Source organism: Rhinolophus sinicus, chromosome 13, assembly GCF_057876585.1.
Source record: "Rhinolophus sinicus isolate RSI-liver-muscle chromosome 13, RSI-T2T, whole genome shotgun sequence".
Classification (NCBI taxonomy): Eukaryota; Metazoa; Chordata; class Mammalia; order Chiroptera; family Rhinolophidae; genus Rhinolophus; species Rhinolophus sinicus.
The window spans coordinates 37377314-37401193 of NC_142513.1; the positions used below are offsets into that span (position 1 = coordinate 37377314).

The window sequence follows — 23880 nt, forward strand, 5'->3', positions numbered from 1 at the left end:
TGTCTGTGTCTATGAGTTTTTGTTTCTCATTTGTTTGTCTTGTTCTTTTGTAGTTTTTGATTTATATACCACATTTCAGTGAAATGATATTGTTCTCTACTTTTTCTGTCTGACTTATTTCGTTTAGCATTATAATCTCAAGATCCATCCATGTTGTCACAAATGGTCCTATTTCATCTTTTCTTACTGCTGAATAGTATTCCATTGTGTATATATACCACAACTTCTTTATTCATGCATCTATTGAAGGACATTTTGGTTGTTTCCATATCTTGGCCACCGTAAATAAAGCTGCAATGAACATTGGAGCACACATATCTTTATGTATAAATGTTTTCAGGTTTTTTGGGTAGATACCCAGGAGAGGGATTGCTGGGTCATATGGTAATTCTGTTTGTAATTTTTTGAGGAACCTCCACACTGCCTTCCATAGCGGATGCACCAGTCTGCATTCCCACCAACAATGTATGAAGGTTCGTTTTTCTCCACAGCCTCTCCAACACTTGTTACTATTTGTCTTGTTGATCATAGCCATTCTAACTGGGGTGAGGTGATATCTCATTGTGGTTTTTATTTGCATTTCTTTGATGATTAGTGATGTTGAGCATTTTTTCATATGTCTATTTGCCATTTGTCTGTCCTCTTTGGAGAAATGTCTCTTCAGGTCCTCTGCCCATTTTTCAATTGGGTTGTTTGTTTTTTGTTGTTGAGTTGCATGAGTTCCTTGTATATTTTGGATATTAACCTCTTATCGGAGGCACTGTTTGCAAAAATCTTCTCCCATTCAGTTGGTTTCCTCTTTATTTTGTCGATGGTTTCTTTTGCTGTGCAGAAGCTTTTAAGTTTCATATAGTCCCATTCATTTATTTTAGCCTTTACTTCTCTTGCCTTTGGAGTCAAATTCGTAAAATGCTCTTTGAACCCATGATCCATAAGTTTAGTACCTATGTTTTCTTCTATGCAGTTTATTGTTTCAGGTCTTATGCTTAGGTTTTACATCCATTTTGAAATAATTTTGGTACATGGTGACAGATAGCAGTCCAGTTTCATTCTTTTACATGTGGCTTTCCAATTCTCCCAGCACCATTTGTTGAAGGAGGATGCTTTTTAGGAAGTTTCAGCCAATATAATCCAAACCAGCTAGGAAAAGGTAAACCTGATTTGGTGCTCAACAATAGTGCCCAGAATTGTTTAATGTTTGTTGCAAAAATAGTTTCACTCTACATAAATTTCTTAATGGAATCACCACCTGGAAAGAGAAAGAACATACAAATTGTACATTCTGTTGTTCTATCTAACATAAATAAGCCAAAATTTATCTACCACAGTTTTATGATGCGTTTTCCTTTAAACATGGCCCCCTCTCAACACTACTACAGCAAGATACTGAAAATATTTTAATGAGAAACATAAAACGTGTAGATAAGGTAGGAAAATAAGTGTGCATTCGGAGTCAGTAAGAACCACCTTAGTTATCATCCTTATACAGTAATTTAGGTGTCTTGACACAGTTTTATTCTCAACTGTTTGTAGTAATTTTTCTGCAACCCCTAAAATAAGCAAGTTTCATCATCAGTAGATACATGAAACTTGGCTAGAGTATTATATAGTGCTGCTTCTGGGTTTGGTTCAATAAAAATAAAAGAAGAAAAAGAGAGAGAGGGAGAGAGAGGGAGAGGGAGAGAGAGAGAGAGAGAGAGAGAGAGAGAGAGAGAGAGAGAGAGAGAGAGTAAGAAGAAGAAAGAAAGGAAGAAAGAAGGAAAGAAACTGTTTCACAGGCAAGTGAATCAGAGACTGGACAGAACTTCAAGTAAACTCATTTGTTGTTTTCTTCTTTTTAAAAACATATGAGTTGGGAAACATTTAATTTCTAATTTGACCCTCGAGAGGTGAATTTGATTATAAAGGAATGATGGTTGTTTTAACATCAATCTGATGGAAGTTTAGATGTTATAAAGCTCTTAATATAGTTATATAACCAGGCCATCCAAAGCTTCTCACAGGGCCAGAAGAGCTCCTCTCTCCCCTTTATTCCATCCCCAGTCATGCTATCAATTACTGGTTTCTCAAAATCATTCAGGAAATCATTGGGGACCATTAACAGGTCATTGGGAAACCCAGAGCAACTGCCCAAGGACGGGAAGATGCACTGGCTGTTTAGAAGAACCTGGGGAAGAGCATACAGAAGTTGCCACTGAGTTGGCATTACATGATTTTCTTCTCATAGTGTAATTTATAGTAGCCATTTTTCAGTTGTTAATAGATCACAGTGTGTAGTCTGTTTTTAAATCTCTGTTTCCTATGATTTTTTTTCTTTCCAGGTAGAGTATCTTTGCAAAGTCCCACCTTATCTTCTCTTAATAGTTATGATACACTCTTGGCCAGAATGACTTGCATAATCAGTTAGGTTATAGCTTATTTTTCAGAAAAATAGTTTACCCATCTTCATTATCATTAAATAGAATTCATTGTTCAGATGCCCATATTAATGATCAGAGTAGCTTGTCCTTTGTTATTCAGAAATTGTATTTTATTTAGTTTATGTTTCCTTTAATGTACTAAGCATATTCTTTTCATATTTTTCATAATTCCTTAACTGAGACAGAAGTATTGACATGTCTTCTAATTTTCATATCTGTATAATAAAATAATACTTTTCTGTGGTTGTTTAACATTATTTCCTACACTTGTGTGCATCTTGATAGGTTTAGTATTGTCTAATTTTTCCATGAAGCTTCATTCATTCATTCAATACATATTTATTATCAGCCACTTTTCTAGTTACTGAGGGTACTTGAGTGAACAAAACTGGCAAAAATCCCCACCCTCAAGAAGCTTACATTATTTTCAAGATGTTGCAACTTTAGGTGATCTTTTAAAATAAAAATTCCCATGTTATAAGACCAACCTATTTGGCCCTTTCATTCATATGTCCAAGTCATAGCCAGCACTTAGAAATAACATTTATAAACCATTTATTTTGTGTTTAATCGCTTTACACTTAGCTCACTTAATCCTCACAGTAACACTAAAAGGAGGTACAACCGCATTTCCCCGAAAATAAGACCTACCCAGACAATCAGCTCTAATGCGTCTTTTGGAGCAAAAATTAATATAAAACCCGGTCTTATTTTACTATAAGACCTAGTCTATAATATAATATAATATAATATAATATAATACAATACAATATAATATAATACCAGGTCTATTAGTAATTTTTGCTCCAAAAGACGCATTAGAGCGGATTGTCCGGCTAGGTCTTATTTTCTGGGAAATACGGTGTTATGATCCTGGTTTACAGAAGAGGAAATTGAGGCTCAAAAAGATTACTTAAGGGAAAGAAGCAAGATTGGATTCCCCTTGGCTCATAACAACCATTTTAGATGCTGCTTTACATACATTTGATGAATGGATGAATGAATACATGTATTTTTTGGAATTCCCATTCAGCTTGGCCTAAACACCAACAATTTATATTACCCTAGAACAATCTAGGCATTTTGTGAGGAGGTGAGAGGGTGGGAAGAATGACAGGAAATTAATGGGGTGTTTTTTTTTGAGTGAGTTTAGGCCGATGATCTTATAGGTGTTTGATTATTGGTCAAATGTAGTTGCCTTATGAGGTGAGAGAGCCTTACAGAGATATCAAAGTAATTTATAAATGTTATTTCTAAATGCTGACTATGACTTGGACATATGGATGAAGGGGCCAAACAGGTGGTCTTATAAGATGGGGATTTTTATTTTAAAAGATCACGTAAAGTTGCAACATCTTGAAAATAATGTAAGCTTCTTGAGGGTGGGGATTTTTGTCAGTTTTGTTCACTCAAGTACCCTCCCTCCGCTTTGGGGCCTCAAACTGAGCTGCCTCTTGGATTCAAGCTCATCAGTAGTGTTAGAGAGTTTCCCTGGAGTCCCAGGAATCAAAGGAGACTTGTATGGGTACGGGCTGCCCTGAATGTGATGTTAAACTGGGGCCAGCCAGAGCCCAGAGAAGGGCGAAACTGGGGCACCTGCACAAGTAGTGAGTATAGAGGGGCTGAGCCTGTAAAACTATGTAAGAATTGGAAAGATGGAAGGTACTTTTGTGTGGGGTAAAACCGCTCAAAGTCGTGGTGGTGTAAATAAATCAATGCCCTCCCCTATCTCTTCACGCCACAGTCCCAGCATTCGTTCCATTCCACACAGTTCCCACGAGACCGCTCCCCTTCCCCCATTCCATCTTTCCACCTTTTCTCCCCGCCCACCAGATATGCGCATGCGCAGAGATTCCTGGTCGTGGCCGCGGGGCATCGATTAATTCTGCTTCTCGATTTATCGGCGCTCGATTGAGGCGCATGGTAGCGTTACTTCCGGCTTCTGGCTCCGTTTCCGGCTTTGTGTGCTTACTGGCCGCGCGCTGGCCTCAGGTGAGTGTGAGCGCGCTCTCCCTTGCTGTGTCGGTTCTCGGTGCTGCAGGTTGCGGCGGGCCCAGCAGGGAGTGGACGAGGCGGCCTGGTGGGAACCGTACGCGTCCGGCCCAGGGTTCGCGGAAGGCTTAGCTGGTGTGCGAGGGGGGAATAGAGCCTGCCGCGTTGGTCCGGCGAGGCCCCCTCACGTGAGAGCCTCTTTACTGGGGCGGGTTGGTGCTGGGAGCCGTGGCTGCTTTCTTGGGCTTCGGGCTGGGGCTTTGGGCGAATGTGCCTATGGCTGGAGAGATGGGAGGCTCCCGCGTACGGAGTGAAAGATAATTTTAATTGTCCCTTCGCTTATGCTAATTTACAGCTTGGTTTGGGCTTTCGGTTGCCTTTCGCATTGGGAAGCGACTTCCGTTGCCCCCTCACTAGCCCAGGCCACCATCAAACTTCGCACGAGATATAGTGCAAGAGTCTGCCTTCTGTTCTGTCTGCCTTCAGTTTGATCTCTATCACTTCCTTTTCGTGGTGGGCTCGGCCGTTCTAGCCCTCCAGGTTTAAGTTTAGGGGGTCGCAAGTTTCTGGGAAGCCATACATTTCACCTATTACCTATACAAGTACAGACTTTCCCCTTGTCAGTCGTCCTTTGCAGTTCACATACAATGGGTGTAGTTGTGAAGTTAAGGAATTTGTGGGGCGTCCAAGGAAGTCAAGGTCATAATTTGCAACCAAAAACAATGTAAAAATGAAATCGTGAGGTGAATGTGAAAGAAAAGTGCAAGAGACCAGAAGACAAGAGCTGAGTTCTCAGGTCTGCTGCTTATTAGCTATGTGACCTTAGACAAGGCCCTTAACCTTTAATAACATCACTTTAAGTTCTTGCTGTCCATGCAAGAACTGTGCTAGATCTTTGTCTCATTTAGTCTTCTGAGTTCTACTGGGTAAAGGCTGTTACCATCCACATTTTACAGCTGTGAACCTGAGAGATTAAGGAACTTGCCCTCAGTCGAGCAGCTAGTTAGACGCATAGATAGGATTTGAATTCAGATCTGGCTGGTAGTAGAATCTGAGCTCTTAACCATGCCGTGCTGCTCTCTCTGCGCTCTATTCTCTCAGGCTGGTTAGAGGTAACTTTGGAGTTGGGACAGATAGTGATGGTGTGTATTAATGAAGTAATAGATATGAAAGTGCTTTATAAGTGTACCCATGAGGTAGTTCTTGGCAAACTTCATTAATGTTCTAACTTAGTGATTTTTACTGGATATACATTTGCTAAGTTTCTTTTTCATTTTTCTTCAGATCTACTTAATTTTTAATAATTTGCTTAGAAAAGTTATAAGTAGTTAAACAAACACTGTCAGTTGTAAGTGAAAGATAAGTATAAAAATGAATGTATTAAATAAAATAATGTTATTGAAATCTGGCTAGGTAGTAGTGCTCTACCAGGTTTTGAGCTTGAGAACTGTTCTCCTTTGGTTTAAAAAGGAGGGCTAGCAAAGTGTTGGTGAGGTTTTAAAGACCCTTCCAAAGTGGTATTCTCTGACATTTGGGATTGAAAGAGAACCAAAGTTAATAAACCCCCTTGTATTGTATCCTAATGCCACACTAGAGTTTAGGTTAATAATCTTCCCTATTCATAACAGAATATTTACTGTCTCTTTAGGCTGTTTGAACAGTTTAACCCAAAACATGGATATCCGACCAAATCATACAATTTATATCAACAATATGAATGACAAAATTAAAAAAGAAGGTAAGTGCTTTTTAGATATATTGGTTAACAACCGAAGTGTGTTTAATTACTACTGTCTTAAAAATTGTACTACTTCGAAACTTCTCATCTAGTCAGTCATCTTTCTCAGTGCCTGAAACAATGGTTTCTCTTTTGGGGTGAGAATTTTAAGGCTTTTTAAAAATAAAATAGATGTGGGCTGAAAATGTATTGAATATGATTTTAGTCATAGATACAACGGTTACAAATAACTTTTTAAAATTGGATAGCCAATGGGAATAGTATGATGTTATTAAACTTTGTAACTTTATATAAATAAAAGAGTGAATAGTGGAGGCAGGGGGCACTCAAGGTGTCATTTTATGAAGGATTTTGTCTTTGTTTCATTCACAAATAACTTGTTTCCTTTCTACTTTTGCACAGAATTGAAGCGATCCCTGTATGCCCTGTTTTCTCAATTTGGCCACGTGGTAGATATTGTGGCTTTAAAGACCATGAAGATGAGGGGACAAGCCTTTGTTATATTTAAAGAACTGGGCTCATCCACGAATGCCCTGAGACAGTTGCAGGGATTTCCATTTTATGGTAAACCAATGGTAGGTTGATCTTATTATTTTGGCTTTACTCTCTATTAGTGGTATAATAGTTTCAAGTATATGTTTAGAAATCTATGGCTATTGCTTTCTGCTGTTAAGAGTTAGAGAGAATTTGGGTTTAATTATCTGTTTTTATAGGAACAGTAGTAGAGTTTATAATTCACTTATTAATTTATGACAGTTCAAATGGGCAAAAACATTGAGATACCGAATATTTAAAAAAGAGTGGCAGTATAGGCAATATTCTTATCTCAAAATAATTAGGAATTAACAATAAGTCAGAAGATTAAAAAGAAACTTCTGTTCGTAAACTTACAAAACAGCACCACAAAAGCCATGGGTTAGAGAGGAAATCTGAAGTTTCAGAAAATTCCACTGTGTAATATACATATCAGAAGCTATGCAGTCTAGATAAAGCAATGTTATAAGGAATATTCATAGATTTAAATTGAGAGGCTTTATTAATGAATAACAATGAAAGGAAATAAAATAGTTACACATGGAAAGTTTTAAACTCAGGAAGACATCGTGAGATTCACGTTTAGCTGCTGGAAAAAGATTTTATTGTGGGAGGGCCAGAAGGAAGTAGGGAACTCAATTAGGAGGCTCCTAGTCTAAGTCAGAGATGGTAGAAGATTGGATCAGGGTGGAGACGAGTGTAAAGCAAGGCGTTCTGCATGTGTGAGTGAGTAACAGGACCTTCAGTGTGGATTCCAAAGCTGTTCTCTTCTGGACCTGGAATGTAAGGGAAGGAGTGTTGGGGAAAGATCCAAGGCCCAGAGTTTCAAGGACCCGGCTCCTCATTCTGGTTCTGCCATTAATTGGCTTCGTTCCCGTGTTCAGTTTTACCACCTATAAAATGTAAGCAGCCTGACTGTTTTTGGTATAATTGAGGTCAGCAAAAACTATAAAAGACCAGATAATAAATATTTTAGGCTTTGTGGGCCACATACGGTTTCTGTTGCATATTTTGTGTATAAAAAAAATTGTTCACTCATAGCCTATACAGAAACAGGCCATGTGCTGGATTTAGCCCATAGTCTGTAGTACACTGCTCTAATCCCTTTATTTTACAAATGAAGAATCAGGCCCAGAAAGGCTAATTGCTTATCTAGATTACAGTAATATAACAAATGGCAGCATCAGGATTTAAAAGCTAATCTAACACTGAGCATTATGATTTTTTCCCTAAACCAGGAGTCAGCACACTATAAAGGACCAGACAGTAAATATTTTAGGCTTTCTGAGCCAGCTGATTTATGTTGCAACTACTTAATTCCTTCTTTTTGGCAGGAAAATCAGCCATAGGTGCTCTGCAAATGAATGGATGTGACTTTGTTCCCTAAAGATCTAATTTACAAAAACAGATAGTGCTGGTTGTGGTCAGTAGTTTGAGGATCTATACTGCATGTTTAATTCAGGACTGTGCACTTTTTGTCTGTTAGTACAGCAGGTTTTTGTCTCATCCTGTATCCAACTCTCCTTTTCCCATCATTTCCCACCTGACTGGGCACCATCTGTGTGGAAAGGGGAAAGGCCCATCCCAGAAAACTATGGAATTGTGCCTACATACCCTGTTTTCAATAAGTTGGTATTTCCTGAAATCAGCTTGTCTTTCTTAGTAGTATGAAGGAGCAATTTTTTCGTTCAGGGCTGTTTTACTGAGTTGAGATGACAAGTTTGCATGTGCCTGTTACTCAGATGCAGGAAAGCTGGAAATTATTTGCTGTGGCTGGCAATGGCTTCACCTTGCCAGCTAATTATTTTAAATCAATGGAGAAATTCCATTAGACTGATCTTATATTAAAGGTATTTTAGAAGGTCCATGCTCGGCCTTCAGGAAGGTAGCAGATATCTGCCAGATCGCAGCATCCTGGAAGAGGGAGAAGAACCTCCTTTGAGCTGTCTTGTTTGTGTTTGTTCAGGCGCTTACAGTTGCTCTTCTGTTTTCATTCCAACATACCAAATCAGAAGTGAACAAAATTTGCTGTAACTTAGATCAAAATTCTCTATGATTCAAGGACACTTGGTTATTTAATGCCAAGAGTACCTCAGTGAAATAGAACCATCTTCCTAAGGGCTTGTGTCATGAAATATTTGGCTTAAATGTAAATCTTGCCCCTTCTCTAACCTGTGGGCAGACTTTTATCCCTTACCAGTATTTAGTCTAGGTCAGAGTTTTGCAACACTGGCACTTTTGACATTTTGAATTGAATAACTTTTTGTTGTGGGCGTCTGTCTTTTCATATAGAGTATTTAACAGCCTTCCTGGCCGCTGCCCACTACGAGCCAGTAGCATGCCACCCAACGATGTCTCCAGTCAACAGTGCTAAGTGTCCCCTGGTGGGCAAAATCACCTCTGGTTGAGAATTACTGGTCTAGACCAGCCAGCTAAAAGCGACGGCTGAGATCAGAGATTTTCACAGGTGATTGTCCTAAGGACAGACACACGGTTACCCAAGATCTATTTGAGTCAGGGAGAAAGTTGAAGACCCAGAGGAGTTGGGAGGGAATCCTTGGGACCAAGTCAGAGTTAGTCTAAGCTGTCAGCCTACATCTTTGGTTAGATGATGAAGCCTAAGACTAACTGAGTTGCTTGCAGGGATAATAAATACACTCAGAGCTGTTCTAATACAGCAGCCCAGACCAGCGAGAGGACAGGACACCTGGGGTACTCAAGTGTGCTGCTGGGCCTACTCCCTTCCTGTTTTCCCAGTACATTCATCTCGAGCTGAAATAAAAGGGAAGAAAAAATCCCCTGCTTTGGAACCACACTACTTTAAAATGTTACTTGTTTCCTTCAGATCAAATTCTTGCTATACAAGGCAATGTTAAATAGTAATTTATAGGATTGTTGTGTTTTGATGTGATCAGAGATGGAGTTTCAGCTCTTTGGGATCCAGGGTAAAGAACATTCTCTTGAAATGGAAGTTGTGGTTTGCACACCACAGATAACAGTTTAACTCATACAAAACAGTTTGATATAGTTGTGTTGACTTAAGCTCTGTGCAATGCTTCAGGCCAGGACCGTACTACTCAAAGTGGCACCCATACTGGTAGTTCTCACTATAATCCCCTTGTACTTACTAGAAGTGCAGAATCTCAGACCTCACCCAGACCAGTGCATTGGAATCTGCCCTTTTACAGACTCTCCAGGGATTTGGAATGCACGTTCTAGTTTATGAAACACTGTCCTAAACCAATGTTTTTCAACGCTTGCTTGTTGTCTCATTCGTGCATACTGTTCTGCTGGTTGTGGCCTAGTAAGAATGAGAAAGTGGCCTGGTTGCGCAAGTTGTGATGCCATCTTTTTGTTTCCTTTCAAAGCATTTTAAGTTTAAGTTGATGCCACTATTCGTCATTTCATTTAAGAATAGTAGATTAGATTTCAAAAGAAAGTCATTCCCAATCTTTGGTACTTTAACTTTGGAAGTAAAAAATTCCAGATGACACATTTCACAGCTGATTGACACATCTTGGCTCTTCTAGTGAGCGTCCCTGCTGAGGGATAGGTAACTTTCCAATTCAGTTTTCTCCATTCTTTTATTAAATGAAGAGAAGCAGTGGTGGAGCTATTTCGCAGTCCTCTTTTACTCATATGAAAATCTATGGTTTTTCTCTAATACAGAGTTGATTCTAACTTTGTCTAAGTTGTGAATCATAGACCACAATTTATTTTCACTTGGCACTCAGTATATTTGACAGTTTTCTTAGGGATGGGTTTTAAATTGTCTTGTACTGTATTTGGCTAATGAAATTTGGAATATTAATAACTAGCGTAAACAACCTTCACCGTAATGAAAAGTAACTTGTTTTCAAATAATTAAAATAGCGAATCCAGTATGCAAAAACAGATTCTGACATAATATCCAAAATGCGTGGCACTTTTGCTGACAAAGAAAAGAAGAAAGAAAAGAAAAAAGCCAAAACGGTGGAACAAACAGCAATGACTGCAAATAAAAAGCCTGGTCAGGTAAGATGGACAAAAGTTCATATTTTTTTGGTGTTAAAAATTTGATAGGATGTCTGTGTTCCACCTGAGGGATGTTTGAGGTGCACATAATGTGTTTAAATCGTGGATTTTTAAGAAGCTGGACTGATGGAATTCTAAAATTCCAATGTTTATATTTAAGCAACAAATTAAAAGATACATCTTTACATATGCAGATTTATATTTAACAGTTTTATTTGAATTTGTATGACATTTAGTTCATTCACAGAATATGTTAATATATGTTGGCTTATTTCTCAATTTCTGCTGCCTATAAATAGTGCTGTGATATCTTTAATCATTAGTACTCCACTCAGAACTGCTTTTTAAAAACAATTTAGAAATTCAAAATTTAATTTAAAATACCAGATAAAAGTGGAATTATCCATAAACTAATTACTTTTGGATTAAAAGTGATTAGAAATCTGTTTCACTAAGTATAATGCTTGAAAAACTGCTCCTTGATTTTTTTCTTGTGTTATTTCTCCATAATTTTATAGCTTACAGGTTAAATTTTATGATACAGTCTTTAAAATTAAGGGGTAGACCTTTCAAAAATATTTGACGAGTTAAATATATGAATGTTTGAGTCAGAGCTAAGCTGTAAATTATTAAAATTAAATGGAATAAGCAATCTGTTTAAATCAATGTTATTTTTATGCAATAATTATTAATACAAACACATGCTTTTTTTTTAGAAGGTTTGGAAATCTCACCTGTTTTTCTGTTTCTTTTGTGTAGGGAACACCAAATTCAGCTAATACCCAAGGAAACGCTACACCAAATCCTCAGGTAGTATTTTTTTCCATGTGGTACTTTAACATGAAATAATATACAACAACAATAACAATAATATACAACAACCTGCATGTCTCCAAAAACTGAAAATAATTCCATCTGTAAAATACAACATTAAATTATGTAACACTTTAATGTAGAAACTTACTCAAAAATGTTTTAATTTCTTTTAGGAAGGAGAAAAACCAAACCTGACTTTATTCTTTACTTTTCATAATGAATCAATGAGGGGATCATAATGACAGATTTTAAACTGTGAGGCCTGAGAGCAAGCATTTTTGTTTTTCTCACAGTACACAGTACGTAGCTTAGGGCTTTGCAGACACATGGCTTGGGGAAACTGGCCAGATGACAGGCTCTCTTCCATTCTAGTTAGCTGAAGCGCTAAACCGTCTTTTCTAACAGACTCACCGAGTTGTTTTTGAGTTACCTTGCTCTTCCTTCCTCAGCACAGATACATTTAAGGCTTCTTATATAGATGTATTAGAAACTCCTCAGATCTCCTTGCGAAAGGCCTCAAAAAGAAAGCCTCACTTGTGTACTCATGGTTTCCTGCTTGCTTCCTTGAATGCTAAGGTCTGACAGGATTTTTTTTTAATAATTAATTTCAGGTGTACAAAACAATGTAATAGACATTTACACCCCTCACAAAGTGATAACCCCTCTCCCCTAATCTATTTAGAGAATTCCTTGCATTATGAGTGTTTGCTCCTCTGATTTCAAGTTATTTGCATTTTCTTATCTACTTCCCTTTGAGCAGTTCCAGTTCAGTGTACAAATGTCAACACTTAATTCTATAAGCCTTAAATTGTTCACTTAAGTTGTTCTTTACACTTCATCTTTATGTTCCATGAAATTAGCCAAAAGACAGGGAGGCTTTTCCTTATATAGGACAATCTTCCTATAGCTCCTTCCTGATAATCTCAGGGTAGGGTATCAAATAATTTAATATCTAGTAACTGCTTATTTCTACTTACTCGTGTAACTGGATGCTATGCATAGCTCATTTACTTGCAGAAAACATTAGAAGTCACCATAGTGGTTCTAAACTTTCTTAAATGCTAGGAGGTAATAAGTAGTAATGCAGAGAATAAAATATCGGTGTTATTACTTGGGTAAGCAGCTGAAGGGAAGTGACTCTCTAGTTTTGTTAGGGATCTTTCAGTTATTTAATCCGGATGACAAAATCCTCCAATTACGACTGACCTCCACGTGCTTAAAACTTAAATATTGTTTTTAATTCTGTTAAATACTTAAAAACTGGTATGATTTATGATCTTCCAAATTTATATTATGTGATTTGAATGTCTGCTTTGCTTAGTTACTGTTAGGTTTATGTTTATTTTTCTGGTGTCATTTTCAGCTTTAATGTTTAATGCAATAAGAGTTCATAAGCCTTAGTAAACTGGAATGTAGCTCTCTCAAGTTTAGATTTTAATGTAAGAGCCAAATGGTTTACAGTACTTTTTATACTTACAAGCTAACTTTGCCTTTTTTCTTTTTAATAGGTCCCTGATTACCCTCCAAACTATATTTTATTCCTCAATAATTTACCGGAAGAGACTAATGAGATGATGTTATCCATGTTGTTTAATCAGTAAGTTTTTTTTTTTTTTGTAAACAGGTCTGTTCCAAGAGCCACCTGATAGGACAAATAGCACTTCCAAATGGATTGAATCCATTTGTGTGTCACACAGCAGTAATTCCTTTCAGGTTCATTAAATTACCTCGAATGTTTGAATTATTAATTGTAATCGATGAGTAAGACAGGAAACAAAGATTTGATGTAATGACAAAAATATAATTAGCTTATATTATCCCTGTAATTCTGTAATTTTTTAAATTATATTTTTTATATATTTTTATTATAATGGTATTAATTACATTTTAGGCTCTTCATCCCACTCAAGTTTCTTGGTAGGATATGACACTTTTCCTGGACCAATATCAGGAAGTTGCTTAACAAATTTAAACAGAATAGACGTTTATGTATTTAATGTCATTTATATATTTACATATATATAAATTGTTTACATATATAAATCGTTTTCTTCTTTATAGATTCCCTGGTTTTAAGGAAGTACGTTTGGTACCTGGGAGGCATGACATTGCATTTGTTGAATTTGAAAATGATGGACAGGCTGGAGCTGCCAGGGATGCTTTACAAGGATTTAAGATCACACCATCCCATGCCATGAAGATCACCTATGCCAAGAAATAGCATTTGGGATAGTTGTCTTTAAAGGACTTGGTGTTATTTATACTGTTTGTTTTGGTAACATTTGGTCAGGCCATTTTAATAGTTGGGGGTGGGGGAAGTAAAAGTGAAATTTTTGTTCAGGTTTTTAAAAAATTACCTATTCTTCCTTTAGCCTTAGTGAACTATGAAATGTGAAGGCCTTAATTTTGTACAATAAACTTTTATTTGTATTCTATACATAATACTTCATTTATTGGCCCACTGTCTTATCATCAAATACTTACATTAGTCTGGAACACATCTTAAGGTATATAAAACTGTAATAGGATGCTTTTCTAGTATTTTGGAGCAGCTAATGGTAGAAAAACACTGAACCGTTTTAATAAAAGCAAAGGAGAATTAGATCAAGCCCTTGATGAGATTTTCTATAATGTTATTTATGCATGTGGACTGCCATCCTGTAGTTCATTTTGTTTTTTAGTGAGTCTTATATTAATGGTAAAAATGATTGCTCTGAATGTTAGAAGAAAATGAGACCTGGGAAGTGTCTAAATTTGATCTTCACATTCTTCAAATAAATGAGCATAGTATTTTGCTGGTCATAGGCATCTCACAAATCATTCCATTCAGTGTTTAGTTGAATAAAGGCCATTTGGGAGTAACTTACTTACTGTTTTTTGGGAAAACAGAAGGTGTGCTGTCTTCAAACTTCACATTTTATGTTCTTACTCTCTTATGGCAGGATTGTTCCTAAGGAATACCTGCATGGTTATCTAACCTCTTTATTAAAAGATCTCCAAGGAAAAGATTTTATAATCCACAATCTTTTTTAAGACTAATAGGCTGAATTACAAAGGGTTGCCAATCCTGATTTTGCTACCTTTTTGTAATTATTAAACATCAGTGTACAAATATTTTAAAGCTCATTTTCTTGAGCACTTGATTTATACCTAAGGCTATTGATTCAGTCCTCTCCAGAGAAGTAAAACCATGGGTATCTTCATAAGTGGACAATTTTTTCATAGATAGTACATATTAAAGTGACATTGATCATTTTTCATATTCCTGTTTCAATATTTCCTTGAGCAAAACTTTTCCTTATCACTTAGAAGTTTTACTATATACTATGGACAGACTGTTAGACTTATGTAGATTATTATCACATCACTCTTGTGTATACATATGGAGGGAAAAGTAAAATTTTATTCCTAAAACTGCCACATTCAGAGTCTGACTCTTAAGTATAACATTTTTAACCTAGTTGTCAAGTTCATTTACTTTTTAAAATTTAACAGTCAATTACTAGAAAAAGGACCATGCTCTTGCATGTTACAGCAATGCCAGTTGCTATAAAATTTTCCAACTGCTTACTCTCAGTGGCTGTCCTTAGCTTGTCTGACAACAGAAAATGTTTCACAGACCAGCCCACCTTGAGTGGCTGGATGAGAGAAGTAGGTCATGTGGTATGGCTGGAGTGAGGTGAAGGGGATGAGGAGGATAGGAGGAGATTGCATAGGCCTTTTTAAGGATTTGCCTATAGTCTGAAATGGGGAACTATTAGATGATTTCTTAAATTGAGTTATTTACATACAATAAAATTGACCCATTTTAGTGTTCAAGTTGATGTGCTTTAGCAATTGTATACAGTCATATAATAATCATAAGATGTAGAGCATTCCATCACCCCTCAAAGCTCCCTTTGTGCTCCTTTGTAGTCAGTCTCCACCACCCCCCACCACACCCCATCTCCAACATTAGTCACCCACTGGTCGGCCTTCTATCACTCTAGTTGTCCCTTGTTTAGAATGCTTTTGAGGTTCATCTCTATTGCATGTACCAGCAGTTTGTTCTGTCAGTGGATGGGCATTTGGGTTCTCTCCAATTTGGGACTTATGAATAAAGTAGCTATGAACATTCATATACAAAACTGGACGTGTGTTCTGTTAGAAGATTTTGAGCAGTGGAGTGACATCTGATTACTTTGGGAAGCTTTTTATTTTAGGAAAATCGCCAATTGATATAAAAATTGCCGAAATAGTACTCAGAGCTCCCATAAACATTTCTGAACCGTTTGAGAATGCGTTGACCTGATTCCTCATTGACTCATACTACAGTGTGTGTTGCCCACGTAACTACAATTCGACTATCAAAATCAGGATGTAACAATCCTATATTATCCAATTCAAATTTTGTTGATGTCCCAGAAAGGGCCCAAGAAACAAATCCAGGCTCATGTGTTGCATGTAGTTGTCATTTCTTTTTAGTCTGTCAGTTCCTCAGCCTGTCCTTACCTTTCATGATCTTAATATAGAGATAGCTATACCTACATATCTGGGCATATCTATACAAAATGATGAATTTACGACAGTACTTCTAACAAATTCAACAGCACGTTTATTCTAGGCTTCCTCCTTATTTGTAACTTCTCTACCAGTTCTATTCAATGCATTTACTTATTTGCTCAGATCTCCCTGTATGTAACCAAACTTTAGAAAGCAAGGCTTCAAGAGGGAGGAAAGGGAAGGAAAAAGTTACTGACTACACTTTGAAGATTTGATCAAATTAGGATCTTCTGACCTTTATCTTAGCCATCTGGATGAGTGGGAGTTGAGTGTTGGGAGGGAGCAGATGTTGCTATCCATTTAATATAGTGGTTAAACTTTGAATTTAAGTTTCAACTTTGGCTGCATGTTATTAATAACATCATCTGGGAAACATTTTCAAACACCCATACCTAATCTGCACCCCATATTAAATTTCAATCTCTAGGGGCGAAATCCAGTCATCAGTATTTTTTAAGCTCCCTGGGTGATTCCAATGTAAGCCTAGAAAAAAAAAGAACTCACAAAGCACATTTCTACCTTTAATAAGGAGGTGACAATGATTAGATCATTATCTCAAATTATGTTTTTCAAAGACCGTATATTGATAAATAGAGGGTAGTGTAAAGAAGGAAACTGGTGAGAGGCTCTCTTCTCCAGTTTAAACTTTAAGGCTTAAAGTATTTTCTGTTTGGGTATTTAATAAGCATTTTGTCCTTTGAGAATGTATCCTTCAAAGACCTACTACAGAATGTGGAACCATGGCTACAATTGTTTTATTTGCCTTCAAGCAACACCCTCAGACTTGACTGTTCATATGAATCACTTGCGTGTCTTGATAAAATGTAGACAGATTTAGCTGGTATGGCGTGTCGTCTGAGAGGCCCTTTCTATTCAGTGATGCCTAAGTTGCTAGTCTGGGGATCATGCTTTGGTGGCAGGACCCCTGAGTCTGTCCTAACAATTTAGTCATTGAGTCTTAATTTGGGGGTTAAGAGCTTCTTTTTAAATCTGATAAAATCTAGGGACTTTTCCACAGGGGGAAAAATGCCCATGTCCATGTATATACTTAAGCATAAAATTTCAGGAGAATCACGCACTTGTTCAATGAATACCTATTTATGAGTACAGAGTATTTTTCTGGGTGTTAGTTATAGTGATGGACAACATAGACAAGATCCCCACCTCGTGGAGCTTTGATCATAGTGTTGGGGGTCGAAACACTACCAAGTAAACAAGACATGTCACCATAGTGATACATGTGCCAGGACAGCATACCATGGTCATGTGATGGATGGATTGGGTTGACGGAGTGCAGGGAGTGGTCTGGTAAACTGGTCTGTCTGTGGACCAGATGCAAATCTTGGCCAGAGATGTGAGTGCCAGTATCTAGAGGGAAAGTATCCCAGGCAATCAGCTTAGAGTTGCCCGAAGTAGAAATGAGCTCAGCAATTTCAAAAGACAGCAGCCAGTATGGCTGGAACAGAGTGAGTGAAGGAGAGAGTGACAGGAGGTGACTTCAGAGGGACAGAGGGTCCAGATCATGCAAGGCCTTGTAGGTAATGGCAAGGAGGCTGCTTCACCCCTCCCACTTGCTCGACCTCTTTTTAGACCCTAAGGAAGTTACAGCCTCCATTTCAACACCTCCAGACAAAGAAGCTAATTTAGGAATGGAAGGAAAATAAATGTCTTTTGGGGATAAAAGACTCAGAGAATACATCTGAAAATCCAAAGGAAGAAGGTAAGCAAGCCCAGGACAGAGCCCTTCTCTGCAGATTAGCAGTGTCTTGAGCAAAGCTGCCAAGCACAACTGCTTGCTGAACTATTGCAAGTTTAAGTTCCTATTTGCAAACAAAGTTTGTTACAAAGAGGTTTCTAGAGTCCATCTGCTTTTGCCCACTGCAAAATGCTAGGATATCCTGGACCTGCCCAGGATGTGCTTTTGCGAGCACCTGGAAGGGCAGTCGCTAACATTTCAATGTCTTTCTGAAAGCCAAGGGGACATTAACCCCTTGGCAGGGCCCTACATCCCTGTGTGGTACTCATGACACAAGTGGGGAACAAAGTCCTGGCATACAGGTTCAGACAGAGTGACCAACATAGCTTTAATTGGGAACCAATGTCCCTCCAGAGGCCAATGCTCTGGTAAGCACAGAAGGTTATACAGAATAGAATTTAATAACGAACCAAGTCTCAGAGTCAATCGAGATGAAGAAGGTCCCTGGTCCGGGAGAGAAGACTGGGCCCATGACGGGTCTGAGGAGAGCGGGTCTTGCAGGGGAGAACTTCAGAGAGTCCCGGAGTATGGTGGCTTGCACCTTGCAGAGGGTCTGAGCAGGAGTGCCCACTTAGACCACTCATGGCATTGCTCTGGATTTCTGCTTTTATCCTCTTTTCCTTTGACTTGTTTACCTCTTAGGTGATAACCAGAAGTTGCTTGGGTGAATATGTTTATCACTCAATTTTGTTACTCTCAGTTTCACACAAAAACATATTTTTCACTTCACTCTTATCAGTCTCACACATGTGTGGCCATATTCCTAGCTCACGTCCCTACTAGTAAACAACTTGTTTTGCAAACCTCAATCCAACATATATAATATATTTTATATGCTCTACACATGTGCTCAGAAGGCTTGACATCTCTTATCTTCTCCACCTTCAAACAGCCAATAATGGCTTCATGTTAGCATCAGCCTTACTTTGCTGAGTTGTAGTGGGAGCTTGGGTGCGGTTTCATTCAACATTTCACTTTGCTTTGGGGAGCCTGTATATGCTGTGGCAATCTGAGTCTGTGCAGTCTCCATTTCTGAAAGTGCCTCTGAAATGGCAATTGTCTTTTAACTCTCCTGTGTTGAGGGCTGGCTTGAGACTATAACAGCAAAGCAACTGCCCCATCAGGATTAAAAAGATTAAATTAATGCTTTTCTTTTTCCAGAGATCCTCTTAGGCCCCTAGATTACAGGAAGGAAAATGCACTGGCATTCTTTCAAAATTATTTCCAATTCATCCTCTCCTTGAAGTGAAGCAGAAAATAAAGGATTTAAAATCACAATTCTAATTTGACAGCAGATGAATGAAAACAGCACTGAACCACAATCCCCCAGGGCAACCTTTAGATTGGGCAGGTAAGAACCGTGGCTCTGGCCTTTGCTAGGCCTCAGTTTCCTCATCTATGATGAAAATAATGAATTAAGCAAGCTCCCACGTCAGGGCGAGCTGTATAAAAGATCCTCCCTGAAAATAATACCCCCTGCCCACACATGAACAAAACAATAAAACTTCATTTTACACACACACACACACACACACACACACATTTTTTTTAAAAATTATGCTTTAAGTATATTTTGCTTTACCAGTCTATCCCTTAGAAACTGTTTTACGAAAAATTATTTTGTAAGTTGAATGTTTAGCCCTAATTTTGTGAGGTGATTTCATTTGAGGGGAGGAAGGAAGAGTTAATGCTCTGAAACCTCATCATCCACCAAGTTGGACAGGGCATCCTGACAGGGAACTCTATGCCAGGAACAGTGGGGGTGACCTTATAAGAGAGACACCAGCCCCAAACACTCTACAAAAAGTAGCAACTTTTTGTCTTTCTTTCCTAATAGAAAGTAAGTCCTTGGGATCTGGGTCTTTTTTTTATTTCACTGCTATATTTCTAGTGCATTGAACAGTGTCTGGCACATAGTAGATAAATATTTGGTGAATTCATGGAGCCAGGTATTAGTGCTTCAACTTTGGTGGATTCTAGCAGTGCCGCACTTTCCATGGGAAAGACCCCAAAAGCGGGCAAGGGGTGGGGGTGGGGGTGGTCACACAAACCTCTCACTTTACTCCTATCATCCACGATCCTGAGCATTTTGAGCTTGAATTTCAAAAGTCTCAGATAAAGGAAGTGGAGTAAAGATTGTTCCATTTTTTTCTAACCCACCTCTCCCTTCCTTTACCCATTAATACTAGGATCTGAATGTGACAACTAGTGTGTTACAATCCATATCTGCTCCAAGATAGACACGATTACTGAGAATCCTATCATGAATGATTTGTAAACTTTAGCATCTTTTATTTATCTATTATATAAATCCAGATGTTTAACTGGATTTGTTTAAATTCAAATCATTTGTATTAAAGATATAGATCTCACATTTTCAACAGATTCCTACAGTTAGCACATCTTTGCTCATAAGCTGAAAGAATACGAGAGTTGAACTAAAATTTTTTCTTAAAGATTTAAAATTCTCATAGTTCTTTCAATAATACCCTTTATTGCTGATGTAATAAGCCACAGCTAAAGTGGCTACAACAATGGTGAACCATTTGGAAATCATTTGTGTATAAAAAAGACATAGAGTTTGAGTCTCTTTGGAAAATCAAATGATAAATCCAGATACAATTTCTCTGTGCTGGAGCCCAGTAACTGTTATGAAAGCAGAGGAACTAGAGGCACCTTCCCATTGGCCAAGGGGATTTACCCAGATGTCTGGCTTTCACATAAAAGACAAGAACCGCTGAAGTCAGTTTCCACTTCCACTCAAAGAGTGATAGTATAAACAGCAAAAAGGAAGATGGCAAGACTCTTGTTACTTTTCCTTCCAGGTCTTGTGGCTATAGGTACCGTGCATGGAATATTTATGGACAGACTTGCTTCCAAGAAGCTGTGTGCAGATGACGAGTGTGTCTGTAAGGACTTTACTATGCCTTTTATTATCTTTCTATTAAATAATTGAAAAGCTATCCACTAACAGCATGAAATCTAATTGTTCTTTGAAATGTATCTTCTCTAATGCGTATGTGATTGGCATTGTTTCTCCTGGTCTATACCTTTGGAATCTTACCATGAAGAATTCACTTGGCTAAAATTTCTGTTGGATGCAGCTTTAATGCTTTGGATTTCTCATTCTTCTTGAACTGAACACAAGTTGTGAATGGGGAGGTATTAGTCACTCTGATTTCCTAGTTTTCTGATCTGCTTTGCCTTTTTACTGTTTTGAAATCCAAGCGCCTAAAAGGTAGTCATTCAAAGTTGTTTGTTTGTGTGTTTTTTTTTCCCTTTTTCTTCCAGATACTATTTCTCTGGCCAGAGCTCAAGAAGATTATAATGCCCCAGACTGTAGATTCATTAACGTTAAAAAGGGGCAGCAGATCTATGTTTACTCAAAGCTGGTAAAAGAAAATGACGCTGGAGAATTTTGGGCTGGCAGTGTAAGATGAGACTATCAAAAATATACACACATTTTGACATATGTTGCTCTTAATTTTTTCTCTATTACTTATCTTCAACTCATTTTAATGTTTAAAGCTAGCTGTAGAGATTGTAGATGCAAGTGCAAAAATTCATGTATATTTACTTTTACTGCATTTTGAAGAAACAATGAAAATTTCATATCAAAACCAAATGTAGGTTTTGTGATGCTTTGGCAAGAAAAAGTAGTCAAATACTTGGGAGCTTGAACATCCCAAAGTGTTTGAAACTTACTCAAAAATGTTTGAACGGACTTGCCAAGTAGAAACGTTTATGTTGGCAGTCAGTGTACATTTCAATACTTTTAAGAAAATTTCAGCACCTTCTTTAAAGACTCTGTTTTCTTTAGTTAAAACGTGCAGGGGTGGGCCCTGAGGAGGGCTGAGGCAGGACTGATTGATTAACTGTCTTCACCTGCAGCCTCACAGCTAGATTCTCAAGTAATGAAGAATTAAATCTTAAATTCCCTCAAGTATTTGTTCATTTAAATTTAAAAAAACTGAGAAATATGAATCCTTTAAAATACATGGGTCTATTTACTTTTTAAAAAATGTACTGACTTTATTTATGGTTCCAAAAAGATTTCAGCAGTTCACAAAATTGCATAAAATAATGCAATGCTATGTAATGAGGCCAGTAAGACTGGGCCACAAAAGAACAGGTACAAAATTTCTCTGAGTTGATTTAGTTGCTGGAAGTGAACTTCAAATTTAGGTCTGACCTCCCCGAATTCAGAGTGGAAAGTGAGCCACTGGCAGTAATGTGACTTTCACTAACAGCAAAGGGGACGCCTGAGGGTTTCTGAAGCAGACTCAAATCAGCTCTCCCTTGACTGTTGCGCTTCTGGGCCCTCAGGTGTATGGCAATCGCCCTGACGACGAGATGGGAACAGTGGGTTATTTCCCCAGCTACTTGGTGGAGGAGCAACATGTGTACCAGGAAGCCACCAAGGAGGTCCCTACCACAGTAAGTGTCTCAGACATGGCCAGAGAAAGACCCAGATCTTGGGGTAAAGTAAAGCTGGAGTTTAAAATGCATCATGTGACTTATCAGATGAATCAAGCAAAGACCCCAATTTCCAACGGTGACTTTTCTGAGACAGTGAGGTTTGGGAGAGCATGTATACCTACTATCAATGTTGGAAGTATATTGAACTTTCTTCACTGGCCCCCGTTTTGTTTTAGATGAAAATGATCGATGTCGCAAAGAAAAAAAACAAAATAGTATTAACTGACACTTAATGGTGGTTACACACTTATTTGCTAAAGATTTGGACTGGAAGAAAAATTACTACTTCTATTTAATAAAATCAAAACTTTCTGAAAAAAAATCTTTGAATGCCTTACTTTTAGGGTGGATAAACTCCACTTATGTATGGGAAAAAAAATTACACTCTTTTCAGTGTCCTGGGGGCTTGTAAACCCAGGACAGAAATAAAATATCCCCTTTGAGCTACTTTATAAGGCGGTTGTTTTGAAGCTATTCTCCTGGAGATAATTGCTGTGCTATATAACTTCAAAACATTTCCCAACCTACACAAATGGGACTCGCATGTCACCACTTCTTAGCATTGAGTTTGAATGTGTCAAATAACCATCAATTAAAAGCATATTTGAGAACCTTCATTTTAAGTAATTTTTTTACTTAGAGTGATAATTATGTCATAATCTTTGGGGTTCAACCTTTACTTATTTTAAATCCAAATTTCCCTTTGATTACATATGATTTTAAATAAAGAAACTACATTTGTTTTCTGGCCCTGCCTGCTCAGTTCAATCTCTTTTTGCTTTTGTTTTTTTCTAGGCTATTGACTTCTTTTGCGAGTAAGAAATTAGACAAGTCTGCAGATAGAAAACACCAAAAATAAAGAAAAAGTAAAAATAAGCAAAAAATACATGTCCCTAATTTCTGACTTTTGTTTCCAGGGTTTGTTACCTTACAGGAGGGGTGGGGTTGGGGCTGGAGGTGGCAGGTAAAGGAGGGGCTTCAACTCAGTCTCCTTTTCTGTTGGCCTGGTTGTCCCACCACCTAAGCAGGGCGATATTGGCTCAAGTGGGCGAATTGAAAGCAGAGAATTATTTTTCAGCTTTCCTATACAGGGATGCATATAGAAGGTGGGTTATTTGTAGCGATTTCTAAATAGTAATTCTTGCCAGCTCTTTGGCTCCCTGTATAAATTTGGCACATCTTCACTTTTGATATGATGTTGTCTAGTTATTTGTCTCTCTGGCTAATTGGAGTGTTATAATGTACCCAAAGGGGCTATATCATCAAGGAGTATTCTAGAATTGTTGTTACTTTTAATATTTGATGCCTTTGGGATGTGAACTGTCAGGGAAAAATAAAAGAGCTGTTTGGACTCATAGATGTTTGGGCTATGCTTTTAAATTTCTCCTTTAAAAAAGTCTCAGAAATCATCTCAGTTGAATAATTTTACCCTCTAAATGATCAATTTACCTCTCTCCAAATTTTAAATAAGTTTGTGTGTATATAGTGGGGGTAGGACAGTTTATGAAATATTTTAAATGAAATAGCTGTCCTTATGTGCTGTCACTGGATATTATTTAAGCTTCAAGTCAAAGGACATGGGGGGAAAA

General features: G+C 37.8%; 2 protein-coding genes across 7 annotated transcripts; both read left to right on the forward strand.

Moving 5' to 3' along the window:
- The first annotated feature begins 4275 nt into the window (after positions 1 to 4275).
- SNRPB2 (small nuclear ribonucleoprotein polypeptide B2) lies at positions 4276 to 14118 on the forward strand. Of its 6 annotated transcripts, XM_088789272.1 has the most exons (8): positions 4326 to 4386; positions 5202 to 5208; positions 6041 to 6150; positions 6553 to 6725; positions 10558 to 10698; positions 11458 to 11508; positions 13023 to 13111; positions 13576 to 14118. In XM_088789272.1, the coding sequence occupies exons 1-8, from the start codon at positions 4341 to 4343 to the stop codon at positions 13733 to 13735; spliced, it is 777 nt and encodes a 258-aa protein (XP_088645398.1). In that variant the 5' UTR covers positions 4326 to 4340; the 3' UTR covers positions 13736 to 14118. The 6 variants fall into 6 exon arrangements, with proteins under 6 accessions (XP_088645397.1, XP_088645398.1, XP_088645399.1 ...); XM_088789271.1 differs by lacking the exon at positions 5202 to 5208 and having other exon boundaries at positions 4276 to 4412; positions 6061 to 6150; XM_088789273.1 differs by lacking the exon at positions 5202 to 5208 and having other exon boundaries at positions 4326 to 4416; positions 6061 to 6150.
- A 6442-nt stretch (positions 14119 to 20560) lies between these two features.
- Positions 20561 to 23648, forward strand: OTOR (otoraplin). The gene is made up of 4 exons (XM_019714647.3): positions 20561 to 20721; positions 21104 to 21243; positions 22139 to 22249; positions 23087 to 23648. Exons 1-4 carry the CDS (start codon positions 20607 to 20609, stop codon positions 23108 to 23110), a joined length of 390 nt encoding a protein of 129 aa, XP_019570206.2. The 5' UTR covers positions 20561 to 20606; the 3' UTR covers positions 23111 to 23648.
- Positions 23649 to 23880: the final 232 nt, after the last annotated feature.

What these genes read in the sequence shown, in the direction of transcription:
- SNRPB2 (XM_088789273.1), top strand. Translation starts at nt 4,341, where the DNA reads ATGGTAGCGTTACTTCCGGCTTCTGGCTCCGTTTCCGGCTTTGTGTGC. An exon ending in CGCGCGCTGGCCTCAGGTGA is followed by an intron (nt 4,417 to 6,060) that starts GTGTGAGCGCGC and finishes CTGTCTCTTTAG; the next exon opens with GCTGTTTGAACAGTTTAACC. An exon ending in TGACAAAATTAAAAAAGAAG is followed by an intron (nt 6,151 to 6,552) that starts GTAAGTGCTTTT and finishes ACTTTTGCACAG; the next exon opens with AATTGAAGCGATCCCTGTAT.
- OTOR (XM_019714647.3), top strand. Translation starts at nt 20,607, where the DNA reads ATGGCAAGACTCTTGTTACTTTTCCTTCCAGGTCTTGTGGCTATAGGT. An exon ending in TGCAGATGACGAGTGTGTCT is followed by an intron (nt 20,722 to 21,103) that starts GTAAGGACTTTA and finishes TTTTTCTTCCAG; the next exon opens with ATACTATTTCTCTGGCCAGA. An exon ending in GAGAATTTTGGGCTGGCAGT is followed by an intron (nt 21,244 to 22,138) that starts GTAAGATGAGAC and finishes CTGGGCCCTCAG; the next exon opens with GTGTATGGCAATCGCCCTGA.